Source organism: Mytilus trossulus, chromosome 9 (assembly GCF_036588685.1).
Source record: "Mytilus trossulus isolate FHL-02 chromosome 9, PNRI_Mtr1.1.1.hap1, whole genome shotgun sequence".
Classification (NCBI taxonomy): Eukaryota; Metazoa; Mollusca; class Bivalvia; order Mytilida; family Mytilidae; genus Mytilus; species Mytilus trossulus.
The window spans coordinates 23,681,002-23,699,403 of record NC_086381.1 but is presented as its reverse complement, the minus strand read 5'-3'; the positions used below and the strand labels follow the sequence as shown (position 1 = coordinate 23,699,403).

General features: G+C 34.6%; 1 protein-coding gene across 1 annotated transcript in view; it reads right to left on the bottom strand.

Moving 5' to 3' along the window:
- Nucleotides 1-11,960, bottom strand: part of LOC134684400 (uncharacterized) — a 64,087-nt gene extending 52,127 nt beyond the window's left edge. Inside the window, exons 1-5 of the mRNA XM_063543684.1 lie at nucleotides 10,881-11,960; nucleotides 8,046-8,399; nucleotides 6,362-6,733; nucleotides 2,818-3,120; nucleotides 978-1,025 (exon numbers count right to left, since the gene is read on the bottom strand). Of these exons, the coding sequence (XP_063399754.1) occupies nucleotides 978-1,025; nucleotides 2,818-3,120; nucleotides 6,362-6,733; nucleotides 8,046-8,399; nucleotides 10,881-11,886 (2,083 nt within the window). The 5' untranslated portion in view covers nucleotides 11,887-11,960. The remainder of the gene's footprint in view (nucleotides 1-977; nucleotides 1,026-2,817; nucleotides 3,121-6,361; nucleotides 6,734-8,045; nucleotides 8,400-10,880) is intronic.
- Nucleotides 11,961-18,402: the final 6,442 nt, after the last annotated feature.

Here is an 18,402-nt window from a genome sequence, read left to right as displayed (position 1 = left end):
CGTGAAATTGGGGTAACAACTATAATTTGGCATAAAAATTACAAAAATCGTATCCTAGGGAAAAGTTGCTTGCACTTCAACTTCGTTGAAAACTACCGTGACCAAAAACTTAAACCTGAAGCGGGACAGACGGACGAACAAACAGACAGACCAACAGACAAACGAACGCACAAACCAGAAAACAAAATGCCAAGAGATAATCTCTTATCGTAGGTTGAACATTAAAACAAGACTTCATAACAGTCAGAAAAGATGAAGTTTCTTCATTTTGAAACATTGAATGCCATACAGAGATGTTATGCATGTGTGACTTATATACTACTACTAAAGGGAGACACCGATTTCATTTAGACGCAATTTCTCTGAAACCATATACAAGATAGGAAATATTTATGATAAAAAAATAAATCAATATAACAATGTATAATGTAGTGTTTGTATTTCCAAAATTTGTATTTGAAACATTCTTTTTCCCTAAATCATGTTAATTATAAAGTACAATATAGTTCAACGATATTGACGCCACACAGAAGTCTTAAACATTCAAACAAACAAGAACAAAAAATACTAGTAGTCTTAAGAAGACTAGAGGATCCAGACTTGGCACAATCGTAAAAATGCATTAAAACATTAAGTTCAGATTTTGGATTGCAATAGAGGAATTAAATTGTTTACCCTTAAACTGATATTTAAAATAGAAGGGAAACTAACGAAATTTGAATATTTGCAGGTATCCCTTAGAAATAAGACAAACACTTTACCAAATGCTCCTTCTCAAAATTATATGTTCAACTATTTGAAATAACCATAGAAAATAAATGCACTGCTTAAGAAGAAAGAATAAATTTCATATGCACGATGAAAATTTAGTCGGTATGTATCAAAAAGACTAATGAACGAACTAATCAATCTGATTCGAAGCAAAAGCCAAATAACACCGCTTGAAATGCAATAGGGCTTTTGTATTTAAATCTTACCTTGATATTTACGTGGGTGATACAAAGAACTGAGTTCTTTTAATTGACCTATAACAGAAAGAAAATATATAAATATTTGTATACTAAAAAAAACCAGTAACGAGAAAGATACCATACAGTCATCAAACTGAATTTTGTTATGTTACCACAATATCAAAATCTAATGTAAATCAACTAAACAAATCCGCCTTCGTTGACATACATGGGTTAGCCGGCCGAACGGGAGGGATTTTGCCTGATCGGCGTTTTGCATTTGCGCCGATCTGCATTTCATTTGCGCCGATTTTTTCTTTCATTTGCGCCGATTTTTTTTTTTCATTTGCGCCGATTTTTTTACAGGTAAATAACAGGTAAATTACTGTTGAAATTATTTAAGGTACAGGTGCGGATCCAGCCATTTTAAAGGGGGTGGTTCCAAGAATATGCTCCCATTCAAATGCATTGATCGGCCAAAAAAAGGGGGGGTCCAACCCCCGGACCCCCCTCTGGATCCGCCAATGTAAGAAGATGTGATATGAGTGCCAATGAGACAACTCTCCATCCCAGCATTGTTATTTTCATTTATCATTAAAGACCTCTTCCGTTAGCCAGTTGTACGTATGTCATGAATTGTCAATCATAACATGTATATAACTGTTGTCTCCTGTTTTAACTCAAGAAGTAAAAACCTAAGATAAAAGCACTTTGTTTATACTAAAATGACCATACAAAACGGAATACATTCAAATCATAAATCTCTTTTTGCCGAGTATGTATAGTAGGCAACACATCTAACATATTCCTTTCTTATTATTTCGTCTCCTCTATATTTGGCGTAAAGAAGGCCATCTTTTCTTTGTCTGGCATACATACTGGTTGGGGCATGTTTAGAGTTCGCATTTTCTACCAAGGGAACTATTAAACCAAGAGTTCCACATGGTGAAGTTGAAATCCTCCCTTCGTTAATTTTATGGACGCCATCACGAATTGGTTGACCGTTATGGAATGTGTACTTGTACGTTGTCTACGAATGTATGAAAGTCTTCAGAAGGAGCAGAAACATTGGAATAGCCATTTACCAATTGCAATGTCACTTGATTTGTCTTTATACTCTGTGCTCGGCCAATGTAAAAGTATGAACTTACCTGTAACTTACCTGTAAATCCATTTAGGAAAAAATATAAAATCGGCGCAAATGAAAAAATGAAATCGGCGCAAATGAAAGTATGAAAATTTTCAAAATCGGCGCAAATGTCATACGGCCCTGCCTTATATTCATATGATGAAGACATGATCTTTCAATCAAGTTAATTAAAGTCTGGAGCTGGCATGTCAGTTAACTGCTAGTAGTCTGTTGTTATTAATGTATTATTGTCATTTTGTTTCTTTTCTTTTATTACTTCTTCCGACATCAGACTTGGACTTCTCTTGAACTGAATTTTAATGTACGTATTGTTATGCGTTTACCTTTCTTCATTGACTAGAGGTATAAGGGGAGGTTTAAGATCTGATAAACATGTTTAACCCCGCCGCATTTTTGTGCCTGTCTAAAGTCAGGAGCCTCTGGCCTTTGTTTGTCTTGTTTCATTTTAAATTTTAGTTTCTTGTGTATAATTTGAAGTTTATGGCATTCATTATCACTGAACAAGTATACCTATTTGTTTAGGAGACACCTGCAGGACGCCTCTGGGTGTGGGATGTTATCGATGTATTGGAGACCTATTGCTGGCCTTTTGCTGTTGTCTGTTGTATAGTCGGGTTGTTGTCTTTTTGACACATTCCCCATGTCCATTCTCAATTTTATACGACATATTAATCGTTTAATGATGAATAGTACTTAAAAAAATATTATCCAACTTACTTGTCAAAATATCAAATGCGGTAAAGCCATCTTCATCTGTTCTGCCAATGTCAGCATTTGCATCTAACAGAGCTATGCATACATCATACATTCCCAATTTAACCGTCTTCATTAAAACAGAATTTCCCTTTGCTATTATATTTGGATCGGCTCCGTTAGAAAGTAGCAGTAAAAAGTAAGTACAATCACGATTTTTGTCGATCAATAATTCAAGAGGATACTTCCCTCCCGAATTTGGCTTGTTCAGTGGCATTCCATTTTCTATAAGTATTTTCAGTGTGTCTATACTCTTTGGGTTAGGGCCTGAAAAACAAATAAACAATCTCATCTATAATATTTTGAAATTAACTCTTAATAGATCTTTCGCAAACTATTTACACCATTGTATACGTACTCCACTTGAAGCAAATTTCTTTGCAGAACCAAAATTAACTATTTCGTAATCATACTTATCTAAGATTTATTCTTGATTTTAAGTTTGTTCTGGTGTATCAATTTGAAGTAAAATTTAAAAAAAAATGTTAGACTGTCCGCTGATTGTTTTGTTGATATCCTTCACAAGTTTGAAATAAGTAAATATACAACATTCTCCTTTGATTTTTGTATTGTATTTATCATTTTTGAGCATTATATAACCTTTTGCATACATTGTTGAAGGCCTAACGGGGATCTTTCGTGTCTTTTTTTCTAGTTCTACGTCGTTTGGTCTGCGAATGAGAATTGTCGCATTAGCAATCATATTTCATTTTCGTTTTATAGAGATAATAGATAAAGGAAGATGTGATATGAGTGTCAGTGAGACATTTCTTCATTCAAGGAACACTTCATAAAAGTAAATCATTATAGCTTAAGCTACGGCGTTCATCACGGAGACTTGGCTGACACCAAATAGCGAGCTATAAGGGCCTAAACAATTACTAGTGTAAAACCAAACAACTACGTACATAACGTTAAATTACATTCACATCAAATTATGTTAAAAACATGTTTAACTTGACAAGTGACAAAACTTAATGTACATTAAATAATGTTGAAACCACATCGAGAATGATAAAACCATATTGAATAAATAAATGACAAGACTATATCAAGTCATTACGAAACCATATAGACTTAGTGTAATATCGAAATACCGTTAAGTAATTATTATTCCATATTGAGTATGCTTGACGAATCATACGTACGACTCGTTTAAGGGATCCTTTATTTTGACATATTTAGATAATAGTCGTGGAACTTCGGACAATCATCCTACATGCAAGGCCACTTATTAAATTGGATTTTTCTGGGGATATATTGAGAATTTTCGGTACGTACGATAGGTTTAAATATGATACCACTAGGTCGGAGGAGACAACACTTCAAAATATCCTAAAGATAGAGTAGTCAGACGAAAACATTTCCCCTATTAGACTAAATACCGACCCTCCACACTCTTCAATAATACAATGTTGCACTGTTTAACCTAAAAAATGTCAAAAGAAATACATTTTGTCTTCTTCCCTTACAGAAAAATGAGAAAAATCAAAGCACAAATACTTCCTTGATTCAAAATTAACAACGCTCAAAATAATAAAATGAAAATGAAGAAAACAAGATGATCTTCATACTATGCCATTTACTGGTGCTCGTTTAATAACTTTTGAATCATCGCCTCTCCTCTGATACTATTCATCACCCCTCTTTCCCCCTTAATGTGTATATATGATACACCGGAGCAATGGAAGGGTTGTGTTAGTGTATAATTACGTTTTGCCTATTGTCCTGAACATTTATGAATTATTAGCCACTGGACGATAAGTGACAACTTCGCGTCTATCTTCCAAACACGTGTACTATTAAATCGTCATTATAAAATCCACAATATATATGGTGCAAAATTGTAGATTTATTTTCTTGATATACAAAATCTGTTTTTTTAAAACATTGTAGAATAATTTTTAAGCAAATCTTGATATTTCACTTTGACAATTTGCTGAAAATGTAATCTAAAAATAAAAATAAATGTGAATCTCGTCGTTATATTTAGACTAACGTAATTCAATATTGCCATTGAAATGTTAATCGTGAAACTCGTGCTTAAAAATTCCCGCGGAAATGTGTGTACTCGCTGTTTACGTTAGTAGCATATCGGACGTAAAGATATTTGACACTTTTTTCCTCTGTTTGATTATCATTAAAATCGTGTATTATTTACGATATTATCATTTTTGAAAAACAAACTTGGTTTAGAAAAGAATGCTGTTTTACTTGATAAAACAAAGACGCTTTTAACTGTTATTGTGGAAATATAATACGTGTTCCCTTTACGTTCGTTCGTACCTTTCGTCAATTTGTAAGAAAGCTCTATCACAACATCATTACGTAATGTCAAAACCATATTAAGTAAACATAACAATAGCATTTTGTGGTTTAATAAAGTCTTGTCATTGTTAATATAATGTAATACAACTAATACTTGAATTAATTGAAGAGGTTTAAATGGAAATATCTAATGTGTACCCGAATAAAAGCGCTTTTAATTTTGGCATGTTTATAAGTCTGTATAGTTAATTGGTGTTCACTGGAAAAAATGTATGTTTATTTGTTAGGTTAACGACATTCATTATTTCATCTATATCATTACTTGTGGCTAAATATTTCTCGTGTAATTCAATACAATTTGAATACACGTATTATATTCGATTGCTCTGAAATATTATCTGCGACGACATATTTGTATTTTACACATGATGAATATCTCTGCAAGACAATGTTTGATTGAATGATTGATTGATTTTTTATGGTTTATCGCCATGATGCTATGATATTATCTTCGTCGGCGTAGTCGGCATCGTCGTCAGCGCCGCTGTCGTCCGAAGAAACTTTTGGTTTCCGCACAATTCCTTTCGTTTAAGTAAATGGATCTGTATGAAATTATACAAGAAGGTCCATATCACAATGAGAAAGTTGAAATTGGGTTTTTGGTTAATTGCAGGAATTAGGAGCAAACGGGAGGTCAAAACAAGCATGTTTTTAGTTTCTAGACAATAACTTGTGTTTGAGTGTATGTATCTCTCTAAAACTAGAACATAAGGTTCCATACACAAAGGGTAGACTTGGACTGAGTATGGAGTAATTACTTCAAAGGGAGGGATTTTTTTTCAATTAGTTTTGGGGGTTCATATATTTTTATAAAAAGTTTTGGAAATTTGAATTTTTGGAAAATATTTTAGAAAGAAATCTTCAATTGGACAGTATTGCGCTTTAGTTTTTAAGACTACATTTTTTGAGCGTCAGAAATCTATTATATTATGTCAAAATTTTGATTACAATCTAAATTCAGACAGTAGCAAGCCTTATTATTATGCCCAAACTTGTCCCAACTGTTCAGGGTTCAACCTCTGTATTCCTATCAGACTTCGCTAAACGAAGCATTTTATTATTGCCGAGAGAAGTCGAAATGCTGTGTAAAAACACCTACTTTTGATAGGAAAACTCTTTACGTTTAAATGTAATGCTTTTACGTCTTCCTGTTCGTTTTGTATATAAAAAAAATACTTACCAGGCTTAAAACAAGATTCAAATGTAGTAGACTTTTTTTCACCAATATGAGATGCATCAGCACCAGCATGAAGTAACACTTCGACAATTTTGTCTAATCTTTTCAATATAGCTAAAATCAAAGGAGAATTTTTACCACTTTCGGTTAAATTTGGATTCGCTCCTTTATTTAGCATTTTTGTGATTATTTCTTCCGACACGATGGTTTTATTTACATATGCTGTGTTAAACCTCTCAAAACCTGTGTGCATGTAAAGTCTTGCGTATTGTCTTCCTCGGATAGCAAGCTCTAGAGGATAGTTTCCTTTTGCATTGGCTTTATTTAGGTCAATATCAGTTGTAAGCAGTATTTCCAAAAAACTCCAGTTTGACTCTATAAAGACAAACAAATATAATATAACTGCAGAAATTAGAGACATCATCTTTGTTTTCATTATAAATATTTTATTTCTACAAATCTTTTTAAAAAATATTTAAAAGTAAAGAATTTCCATGAATTAATTTAAATGTTGTGCTAGTAATATGTTAATTCCCTCCGTTGGTAAAACAGAAATCACTAAAAAACGCTATAAAGGTCTCCAGTTTTTATTTTGGATACGAAATCTGGAAAAAAAACAAAAGCATTAAATTCGTCAATATGTTCTCCTACTATGTAATTTGACAAACATCTTGGCTACCAACTTAAACTGTACGATTGTCTATGCTTTGAATATATGAAAGGCCAGCACTTTGTGTCTGCTGATGTCGATCAAATATTTAAAAATAAGACGATACGGTATGATTGCACATAAGACACTTATCTGCAAGGGACAAATTGTCACATAAATTAACTACCTTCCGTTAGCATAAAGTGCACATGTTCATTTATACAATGTATATGTGAAATATAGATCTTAGTTTCAACCCACTGGTAGCCGAGTTGTTTCGTCGATAGTTTGATGCTATAAGTCACACTCGGAGCACTTAAGAGAGGGGTTCGATTTCAACTAAAGGCATATATGCAAATTACAAAACGTAAAGGTGAGGTGTTTTTTTTTTTTAAATCAATTGGATTTATAAACAGAAATTACTGAATCGACCAATTCAAGCCCAATGAAACAATGCACACAAAGGAAACAATTTAACATAATTTGGTGAGTCCAACGGTTTTAACACAAACAATATTGCCAAAATAAATGTATGAATTATGTTTATAATCTTACTTATGAATTTTTTTGTCAAATGGTTTTTGTTTAATTTGCAAAATGTATTTTATGATTTTTAAGATTTTATTTTTCGTCAGTTGAGTTTTAATATCAAGCAAATCAAGCTCAGACTGTAGCATGTGTATACAGAAGAATGTTTATCCCTGTCTAAAACGGAAAGAGAATCAGTTTTGAATAAGAAAATTTTTATTCATTTTTCGAAAAAATACTCTAAAGTTTTAGAAAATAATAAGCAGTGAAAAAAAAATGCATCGATGGGAAAGGGTGCATGTTTTCGTTTAATCAATTGCATGGTGAATTACAGACTATGATAATAAATGCACCTAGATAATAGTTTTGTTATCTTAACACTTTCAATTTTAAGATGCCAAACTTGAACCGTTTTATCTTTAAAAGGAGTCATGAACTGGTATCTTATAGCAGCAGAAACTCGTTATATACTTTTTTTAATGGCAAGTATAATTATCACAATTTAATTACCAATGCAGCACACATGGACAGCTGAATTGCCATCTTTTCCAAGTTGATGTATGTTGGCACCTGCAGCTATTAATATTTCGAAGACACCTTGTAGACGATTTTTGACGGCTGTAATTAACGGTAAATCACATTCCTCTGTTGACATATCTGGATTGGCACCGTTTAAAACTAAATCCGCTACCTCATTTTTAATCAATTCTAATTCCCCATTCTCGATTTCCAGATCCGATCGTCCAACAGTACATATATTATAACTAAACCAAGTACTCAAAGCCAATCCTAATGTAGGTACTTTGTAAGTGGACTCCATCTCGTGCACAGATATTCCAGCATTACGAAATGACTTCAGCTGGTCTAAAACAAATAAAGTTCTGTCATATTAATAAAAAGTTTGAATTGTTAAATTGCTTTTATTTTGATACATGAAATGAATTAGTTTCGCATTTTAAATATATCCAAGCATCATCATACTTAAATCCCTTTTCGTCTATCCCATTGTAAAATTCCCCAAATCATTCTCAAATTTCTAGATGTGTAAGTTTGTTAATTTATTTGCCGATTTGTTGATAATGACTGCGATTTATACTTTAAAACGAGTATGTCAAATTGTTTCAATATTCAACATTCAAAATTTTTTTCTTGCATCTGACGAAAAACAAAATGCTGAATGTTAAATGTTGAATATTGAACCAACTTGATACCGTATGCATTGTTATACTTATGAAGTCAATCGAAGTTTTTGTAGTAATATCCTTATTTGTAAACAAATCAAGCAACATATATAAGTTGTTTTATGGCTGTTCTGGTTCAACTCAAACCCAAAGCACAGAATCGGGACCCACCAACAAGCGTCTGGACAAAATTACCAACAAAAAATATTATTTCTTTACCCGTCTTTTTTTTCTCGCAAAAAATATGTGGTTATTCTTAATAGTATGGTTCTTATAAAGATATATTTGCATCCCATTTATCTATCGCCCCTCTGTTATGAACATCGCTGGTCTTGAAACTGATTTTTTTTACGAATAACACCTTTTAATGTATATACTGAACACGAAGTCATACATAATTAGGTCTTTCCACTTTTCTGTGGAAAGACCTATTGTTTTTCTTCTGATTATTTTTTTTTCTTCCGCCTAATTTTGTTCTTGCGATAAACATTTGTTTTGCAATATGTCGCTTAGATATTTTGTATATGATATCGAACAGTTTATGCGCTTTTGAAATTTACCCTGCGTAAGCGAATACTTTTCTTTGTAGGAGTTATCTCCCCAAACACTGTTTACCTTGTGAGCGCAACTCCTTCGCAACCGTAAAAGATTATGACAAATTTATTTTAAAAAATTGCTCGTTATATCCTTCGCATGATTTGTCCTATTTTGACCGAAGCGATATGACCGCTCCATATGAGAGTTATTTCCCCTTTTGCATCTGATTTAAGTGATATGAATTTCTATCTTATAAACCATAAGTGATAGAGACCTATGATCTTTTGATTTGAGGTCCTTGGTCCCAAAAAATGAAAATTAGGTCAAGGTGAGAGAAGTTTTCTCCCCTCTTGTATTTGAAAATACGCGTTTGGTGATATAACTCATTAACTAAATATAATTAAGACCTATGGTCTTTTGATTTGAGGTCCTTGATTTATGACCTTGAAATTGATCTCAAGGTCATAGGTTAATTTGACGTCCTTGATTTTGACCTTTGCTTTTATTCTATATGTATACATGATAAAGCTATAAAACTTTTAGAAAAAGGTATCAAACCATTTTACCTTGAAAAAAACAACCGGAAGTGACCTTTTGTAAACCCGAAGTAGCTATTTTTTGTACTTTATTAATATAAAAGTATATGGAACCAGATAGTTTTGGAATCAGTGTCAAGTAAATATTCAAATATAATAGTAAGTAACATTTTTGAAACCGGAAGTAACAAATTATCTCCCTTTTTTAAAAAGAATGTATGGAAACAATATATTTTTGGAATCAGCTTACTAGGAGATATTATTTGACGATGAAATGACATTTTAAACTTAGTTTCACAACTTTTCCTATCAAAATACATTGTTTTGATGGAAAGACCTTCAATTGTTCTCTGAACAATTGGTTTTTGATTATATTATATCTTTGTTTTTAGACAAGTTATGATAAGGATTTATTATTTTTGAATGAAAAGAATCTGCATGCCTTTATATTTTTCAATGACACAGTCTTTTCATACCGAATATTTCGCACCATATTTTGTTAGTCATGTGACGTAAACATGTAGTACCAATTACCTTTGTATTGCAGACGAAAAAGTAACCAAGTATACATTTTGTGGCTGCATTATAAAATTGAGAAAGGAAATGGGGAATGTGTCAAAGAGAAAACAACCCGACCATAGAAAAATACAATATCAGCAGGTCACCAACAGGTCTTCAATGTAGCGAGAAATTATGTCAGATAAAAAAAAAAATTTGATTCGACTTTTCTTATCTAACATTATGCCGCCACGAAATGTATGCTTGGTGACGTTTTGGTCTGCAATACAAATATCTGCAATCTCCATATCTATGTCTTGTGTTTTATTGTCGAAATGCACATCTGGTGCAGAAACATTGGTACCGTTAATGTTATTACATGTGTAAGGCTCGAATAAGAACTATAAAACATGACGTACTAATATACATACAAAGAACTATCACATGTCAACCTCATAACAGCGAATAATCAGGACATTTTTTTCAAAACATGTCACGACTTTTGCCATAAACAAATCTGAAAGTTTACCTTGCAAAATCAATGTTAAAAAGACTTTTATGTCGTCACCGCGATTTTCAGTAAAATAACATACCATAATGTTTGCAGCACTGTATCACATTTTTGCCATCTCTTCCAAACTTTAAATTTGCACCAGCTTTAACTAAAGCCTCAATAGCTACACTTCCTGCGTTACTATCTAAAGCAATCATCAGAACTGACTTTTTGTTGTGCCTCTCGTACAGGTTTGCACCACGTTTGATAAAGTCTGGAACAAGAGCCGGACATTGCTTTATCGCTAAGCAAAAACACCCAATTGTGTCTTCCGGAGTTTCCGAAGTTTCTCCCTTAAAAGATATATCAGCGCCATGCTCAAATAGCACTCTAGCATTTCTTTCATTACCCGCTTTTAAAGCCATAAACAGAGGTTGCTGGTTGAGGTTATTTCTAATAAGCGGTTCATTTACATTCGCACCATACTTTAAAAGTATCTGGATCATTTCTGCACAATCCCTGAAACCTCTTGCAGCTATATGGATAGCTTTAAATCCAGATCGATAGAACGTTCCAACATTCACATCAGCTCCACATTGACATAAAATGTCAACGCCCTTTGGGTCATTATTTTTCACGAGCATCAATAATGCAGTACGTCCATCTGAAAAAACTTGATTAATATCTAATTGGCTATTTTTCTGTAAATCTTTTATTGTTTCAATGTTACCAGATTTTGCAGCAAAATAAAACAGTTGAAAACAGTCGTTGTATTCAATTTGTGACGCCTCATCCTTTAAGCCTTCGTCAGTTCGTAAAAAAAAGTTCACGACATCTGTGTTACCATGGGAACAGGCAGTTTGTAACCAGGTTTCGAATTCATTGCAAACATCCTCATTTTCATCAGCACCCATGTTCATCAACGTTCGCATAACGTCAACGGTACCAGAACCAGAAACCCGATGCAATAAACAATGTCCAGCATCGTCTTCAAAATCCAAAATATCCTTCCTTTTTGAACTATCACAACATAAACGGAGAAGTTCCTCAGCATCGTTCGTATTAAGTGCTCTTTTTAGCTTTTCACCAAATGTCAGATCATCCATGAGTCTTTAAAAAAATAAGGAGATGTAGTATATAACTTATAAAACCGGTCCTTATAAATGGCGTTCTAATATGGCCGAATATTGTATTGATAACAAATCGAAAGTAAAATTTGATTGATTTTTCGGAATTGTATTTGGTTATTTTTATCTTATGTTTACTAACCGCGAAGTTTAAATAATGAATATTTGATAAGATTAGAAATCACACCGTACAACGGCCTTGATAATTTAGTTGTACATGTAAGAATGTGTGCACTCAACATATTGTAATCTAACAACGCAAGGGAACTGGCGGTAGATTTAAATAATACGCAATTATACATTAATGTACATGCAATTTTCTATTGGTGAATAAACACTATAAGATCAATAGAATTACATAAATGGAAGTACATACAACTATACGAACGGTACAGTCCGCTGAAAAGTCCTCCAATGTAGCAATACAAGGTCAGTATTCAAACGTTTGGAAATCCTCACTGCCTACATTTTCTAATGGTCCTTTTTATAACAAATGGTGAATTATTCTTTTAAAAAGTACTTATTATGGGGACAAAGTCTCCAATAACAGGTAGAAAAATCAATAAAAGAAAAAAATCAAAATTGTCGGGAAAACTAAAAATTGTTGACTTTTTTTCAGATCTTCTTCCGTTTCCGGTCTTTTTCCGTTTCCAGTCTTGTTTGCATGAGACTTTGAATAAAATGTATATTTATCAACATATTAACAAATATAAGAAGGAATTCGACACCAAATCGTTTTTAATAATTGTGTGATATGAAAAAAACGTAACCTGGATAACAGCGTTTTTTTGTTAACATTGAAAATGACGGCATAACTTAAATAACGTCACAACTAAATCCCTAACAACAGAACCAATATCGGAAACGTTACGGTTTTTTCGTTTCTTGTATCAACATGTTTGAATTAAAAAAACTTCGTTCCCATTTACAGGTTATGCTTGCCTCATATTATTAATATAATTTCAACAATTGATCTTCAGTCTTAATTTGGACTGTTCACTAGTACAACTACTATTCGTGATATCAAAATGACATTGTTCGGAAGCATATTAGCGCCACCATTTTTTTTATATTGTTGTTTTATCTTTTCGTTATAACGCAAACCTTTGCGTTATAAGATTCAATACCTCCAAATCATGATTCGTCACATCCGGTTGTATAATAAATAAATAGGTAGAAAAATATTCCCGTGAATTAGACAGTTGTATGTAATTAATCCTACATTTTATTGCAGTAAAACATTTCTGTGTCATAAACATTTGTCTTGGGTAATTCTAATGAATGATATGAACATTGTGGTACAATATCAGAGCAATTGAAATTCTAATACACAACTTATTGTCCTGAAACTAGATAAATGCTTGTTTTTTGTGCCCCTAATTTCTAAACCGTTCGGACCATCACCCCAAAAATCAATACCAACCTTCCTTTAGTAGTTACAAACGTTGCGTTAAAATTTGATTGATTTCTTTTTACTTTACTTAAGTTATCCGGAAACCAGCTCTCTTCTGATGACGCTGCCGACGACGAAGTGATATCAATATGTGTAAAACCATTTAAGGTGGTATGGGAGTCCCAAATAGAAATGATAGAATTTGTTCATACTTTGCCAAAATGTAGTATCTATTTATATATGTTGAAAAATATAATAAAAATGATAGGTCACCGCGCATTTTTTCAAGCTACAGGACGTGACAAAATGACACATTTTGTATGGATTCTACCGGGAAAACACCATTTAGTTATTAGAAACTAAACAAAATGATGGAATTGTTAAATACTTAAGGAAAGATAGCTTTCAGACAATGCTTTGAGAATATCAAAAGAAAAGAAAGGGTCTCCGTACGTTTTTTCCGGCTAAAATACAAAATAGGAAAATTCCATGTAGAATCCTTCAGAAAATGCACTGTTTAAGAGTTACTTCCCCTTTAAATGCAAATTAAAAAAAAAATAAAAGCAACCAAAAATCATCAACACTTGCAGAGATATTTAATAATTATAAGTTATATTCTTATAAATTGGTTCTTTTAAATGAACAATCAATTTTAAAACTTCATTCCTGCATCAAATTTTGCTAACTTGATAGAAAATCTGGACCTCTGGTTCTATGTTTTTTTACAATCCAAGATTGAGGAAGATTCCCATACCACCTTAAACTGGGAAAACCAACGGTCTAACTAATGCGGGGTTCACACATTGCCGATTATTGCTCCCGTTTGAGATCAGACAGCAATACGATATGAAAAGTGAAAAAGTCGGATTGGTATCCTCAATTATCTGGAATGTCCTATCATTGTCTGAACGCATTCGTTTTAGTTCGTAACAGATTCCTACGGATCGGCAAGGGTCCGAATAGTTCGGCAAAGCATCCCGACAGTTAGGTGCGTCCCGTAACATTCGGGGCAACTCAGCCGATTTTGTCTAATCGGATTACAATCGTGGCTATGTCGTGACAGATTCTGCTGTATCGGATCGAATTCCGAACAATGTCTTGTGTATTCTGGACGGTGTCCTGTGAAACGGGAATGATCCGGAGTAATTTTTCATAGCTGTTTTTCTGCCGATTGAGTCCAGATTGCATCCAGATCTTGTCGATTGCGAACCGTTTTTTGCCGAAACCGTTCCGAAACAGTCCCGTTATTAATACGAAATTCGTCAACGATACCCACGTCAGAGTCCCGACAACTACAGAATACAATACGACTGAGACCAGACAAAGCCGTTTGCAATACGATAGAGCGGGCCATGATAGGATTACGTTCCGACAGTACCTGATCATCCCGAATATGCCGACAGTTTTCGAACAAATACCTTCCGTCAGCGTCGGTTCACAGTCTGGTCACTGTCTGATCTCAGTCGGATTACATTCGGTAGAGTCGGGACGCAGTCGTGACAGACTCGGTCGAATTTTACCTGGCGAAAAATACAAATCGGATTAGAAGCGGATTCAGAACGGGATTATCGGGACTTATTCGCTTAAAAACGGTTGAATATCGGTGCTTCCTGGACACTATCTGATTGTTGTCGTGATCAAATTATTTTTTTTACAAATTTTAATTTAAGTTTGAATTTCCATCCACGATTCACAGGATCTTGATCAGACTTTGATAAATTTTAATCGGGAATGGTCCTATCAAGAACGGTAGTAAAAATCGGGAATGTGTGACCCCAGCTTAATAGAGAAACACAAACAGATGACAACCACTGAACATCAGATTCTATCTGACCTAAAACAGGTGCAAACAATTGCAGCGGGATTAAACGTGTTAATGGTTCTCACAGACAAACAATCCATAATTAAAAAAAATATGTTCTGAGTTCCTTTATCAGTAAAATACAAAATACAGCTGTTAACATAAGACAAAAATATTAAATTTTTGCTGTGATTAGTATCTTATAATAATAAAAATTCTTTGTCTAAGCTTCACAAATTTCAATGAATATTTGAAAAAAATATTGATGTCTTGCAAACTGAAACCAACGATTTTCTTTAAATAAACTGTAGGAACATCCAGTGACAAAAAGTAGCAGGCTTAAAACAATTATGTTGACGGGATCTCACCATTTACTGTCATAAGAAGCTTGACATCAAGAATGCAGCTGCAAAATTCTGCCAATTATCTATTACATATGTATCAGAAATGACAATAATTCAAAATGACCTCTACAAGAAGGAACAACAAGCTGCTTGCATTGTCTTGTAGTATAAAAACAAATAAAAAATATCAAATATTTCTGTTTTTTGTTTGACTGCTATCTTATCAATATTTAACATGCTGTATTTCTCATTAACACCAAATGAACTCAGCATCTTAAATAAACTCATCATAGATACCAGGACTAAATTTAGTATATACGCCAGACGCGCGTTTAGTCTACAAAAGACTCATCAGTGACGCTCGAATCAAAAAGAGCTAAGGCCAAACAAAGTACGAAGCCTAAGGGCATTTTAGGCACCAATAACAGAAGGGGATAATGGTCTTTTTTCTAATGCAACTAAAAACTCAACAAACTAGAAAATCATTTCATTAGAAATCCACAAGAATCAACATTTTGTTATTGTTTAAACATAAAACATTTTATAAAGATCACATATGAATGATCACACAGCCTTTATGACTCGATCATGGTTCACACGCTGTCGATAATGGTTCAGACTAGGTCGAGTATGGTTCAGACTATATAGCTAGGTTGAGAAGGTTCAGACTAGGTCGAGTATGGTTCAGACTAGGCTGAGTATGGTTCAGACTAGGTCGAGCATGGTTCAGACTAGGCTGAGTATGGATATGACTAGGCAGAGTATGGTTCAGACTAGGCAGAGTATGGTTCAGACTAGGCAGAGTATGGTTCAGACGAGGCAGAGTATGGTTCAGACGAGACAGAGTATGGTTCAGAGTAGGCAGAGTATGGTTCAGACTAGGTCGAGCATGGTTCAGACTAGGCTGAGTATGGATCAGACTAGGCAGAGTATGGTTCAGACTAGGCAGAGTATGGTTCAGACTAGGCAGAGTATGGTTCAGACGAGGCAGAGTATGGTTCAGACGAGACAGAGTATGGTTCAGAGTAGGCAGAGTATGGTTCAGACTAGGTCGGGCATGGTTCAGACGAGGCAGAGTATGGTTCAGACGAGGCAGAGTATGGTTCAAACGAGACAAAGTATGGTTCAGACTAGGCTGAGTATGGTTCAAACGAGACAGAGTATGGTTCAGACTAGGCTGAGTATGGTTCAGACTAGGTCGAGCATGGTTCAGACGAGGCAGAGTATGGTTCAGACTAGGCAGAGTATGGTTCAAACGAGACAGAGTATGGTTCAAACGAGACAGAGTATGGTTCAGACGAGGCAGAGTATGGTACAGACGAGGCAGAGTATGGTTCAGACGAGGCAGAGTATGGTTCAAACGAGACAGAGTATGGTTCAGACTAGGCTGAGTATGGTTCAGACTAGGTCGAGCATGGTTCAGACTAGGCTGAGTATGGATCAGACTAGGCAGAGTATGGTTCAGACTAGGCAGAGTATGGTTCAGACGAGGCAGAGTATGGTTCAGACGAGACAGAGTATGGTTCAGAGTAGGCAGAGTATGGTTCAGACTAGGTCGGGCATGGTTCAGACGAGGCAGAGTATGGTTCAGACGAGGCAGAGTATGGTTCAAACGAGACAAAGTATGGTTCAGACTAGGCTGAGTATGGTTCAAACGAGACAGAGTATGGTTCAGACTAGGCTGAGTATGGTTCAGACTAGGTCGAGCATGGTTCAGACGAGGCAGAGTATGGTTCAGACTAGGCAGAGTATGGTTCAAACGAGACAGAGTATGGTTCAAACGAGACAGAGTATGGTTCAGACGAGGCAGAGTATGGTACAGACGAGGCAGAGTATGGTTCAGACGAGGCAGAGTATGGTTCAAACGAGACAGAGTATGGTTCAGACTAGGCTGAGTATGGTTCAGACTAGGTCGAGCATGGTTCAGACTAGGCTGAGTATGGATCAGACGAGGCAGAGTATGGTTCAGACTAGGCAGAGTATGGTTCAGACTAGGCAGAGTATGGTTCAGACTAGGCAGAGTATGGTTCAGACTAGGCTGGGTATGGTTCAGACTAGGTCGAGCATGGTTCAGACTAGCCTGAGTATGGATCAGACGAGGCAGAGTATGGTTCAGACTAGGCAGAGTATGGTTCAGACTAGGCAGAGTATGGTTCAGACTAGATCGAGTATGGGTCAGACGAGACAGAGTATGGTTCAGACTAGGCAGAGTATGGTTCAGACTAGATAGAGTATGGATCAGACTAGGCAGAGTATGGTTCAGACTAGATCGAGTATGGATCAGACTAGGCCGAGCGTGTTTCAGACACGTATAAAATGGTTATTTACTGTTCAAGTAAAGGTCCAGTACAAGTTCAGACTGATAAGTATGGTTCAGACTACAGTCGAGTATTATCAACTGAATTTTAACCAATTCAGGCTAATCGAGTGAAAATCAGTACAGTCAAGGTCAGATAGACATTTCATACTTTAACTGGCTTTTAGTGTCCCTCATATCAATATGACGTTGGCTCTATAACTTATATTTTACGAAATGAACTGAAAGCGGATTACGACATATTGGTTTGAGAAAGATTGTAACATCATGAAATGAAGTCATAGAAAGTAACACCACGACATAATGCTGTTGTCACAGATCATCACAAGGGTAGAATAAATTGTATGAATGAAATGTTAATTAGTTTAGTTTAAACAATATTGTTGAGCTAACTCAACAAAGTTAATGTTATATTTCAAGAAAGAAAATCGAATATTTGTTGATTACTTTTAGAATTTTGTATTGATAGCAGAGTTTTGATAGTCTTTGCGAAAACTATTCCCAACTCATCTTGAGTTAAATATAGAGCTTTCACTAAATAATGTAAGACATTAAATTAGGAGATTTGTAAAGTTGAAATGCACACTTAGTTTCTTATACGCTTTTGAAAAATGAAACTTTACAGTAATGGTAGAAGTCT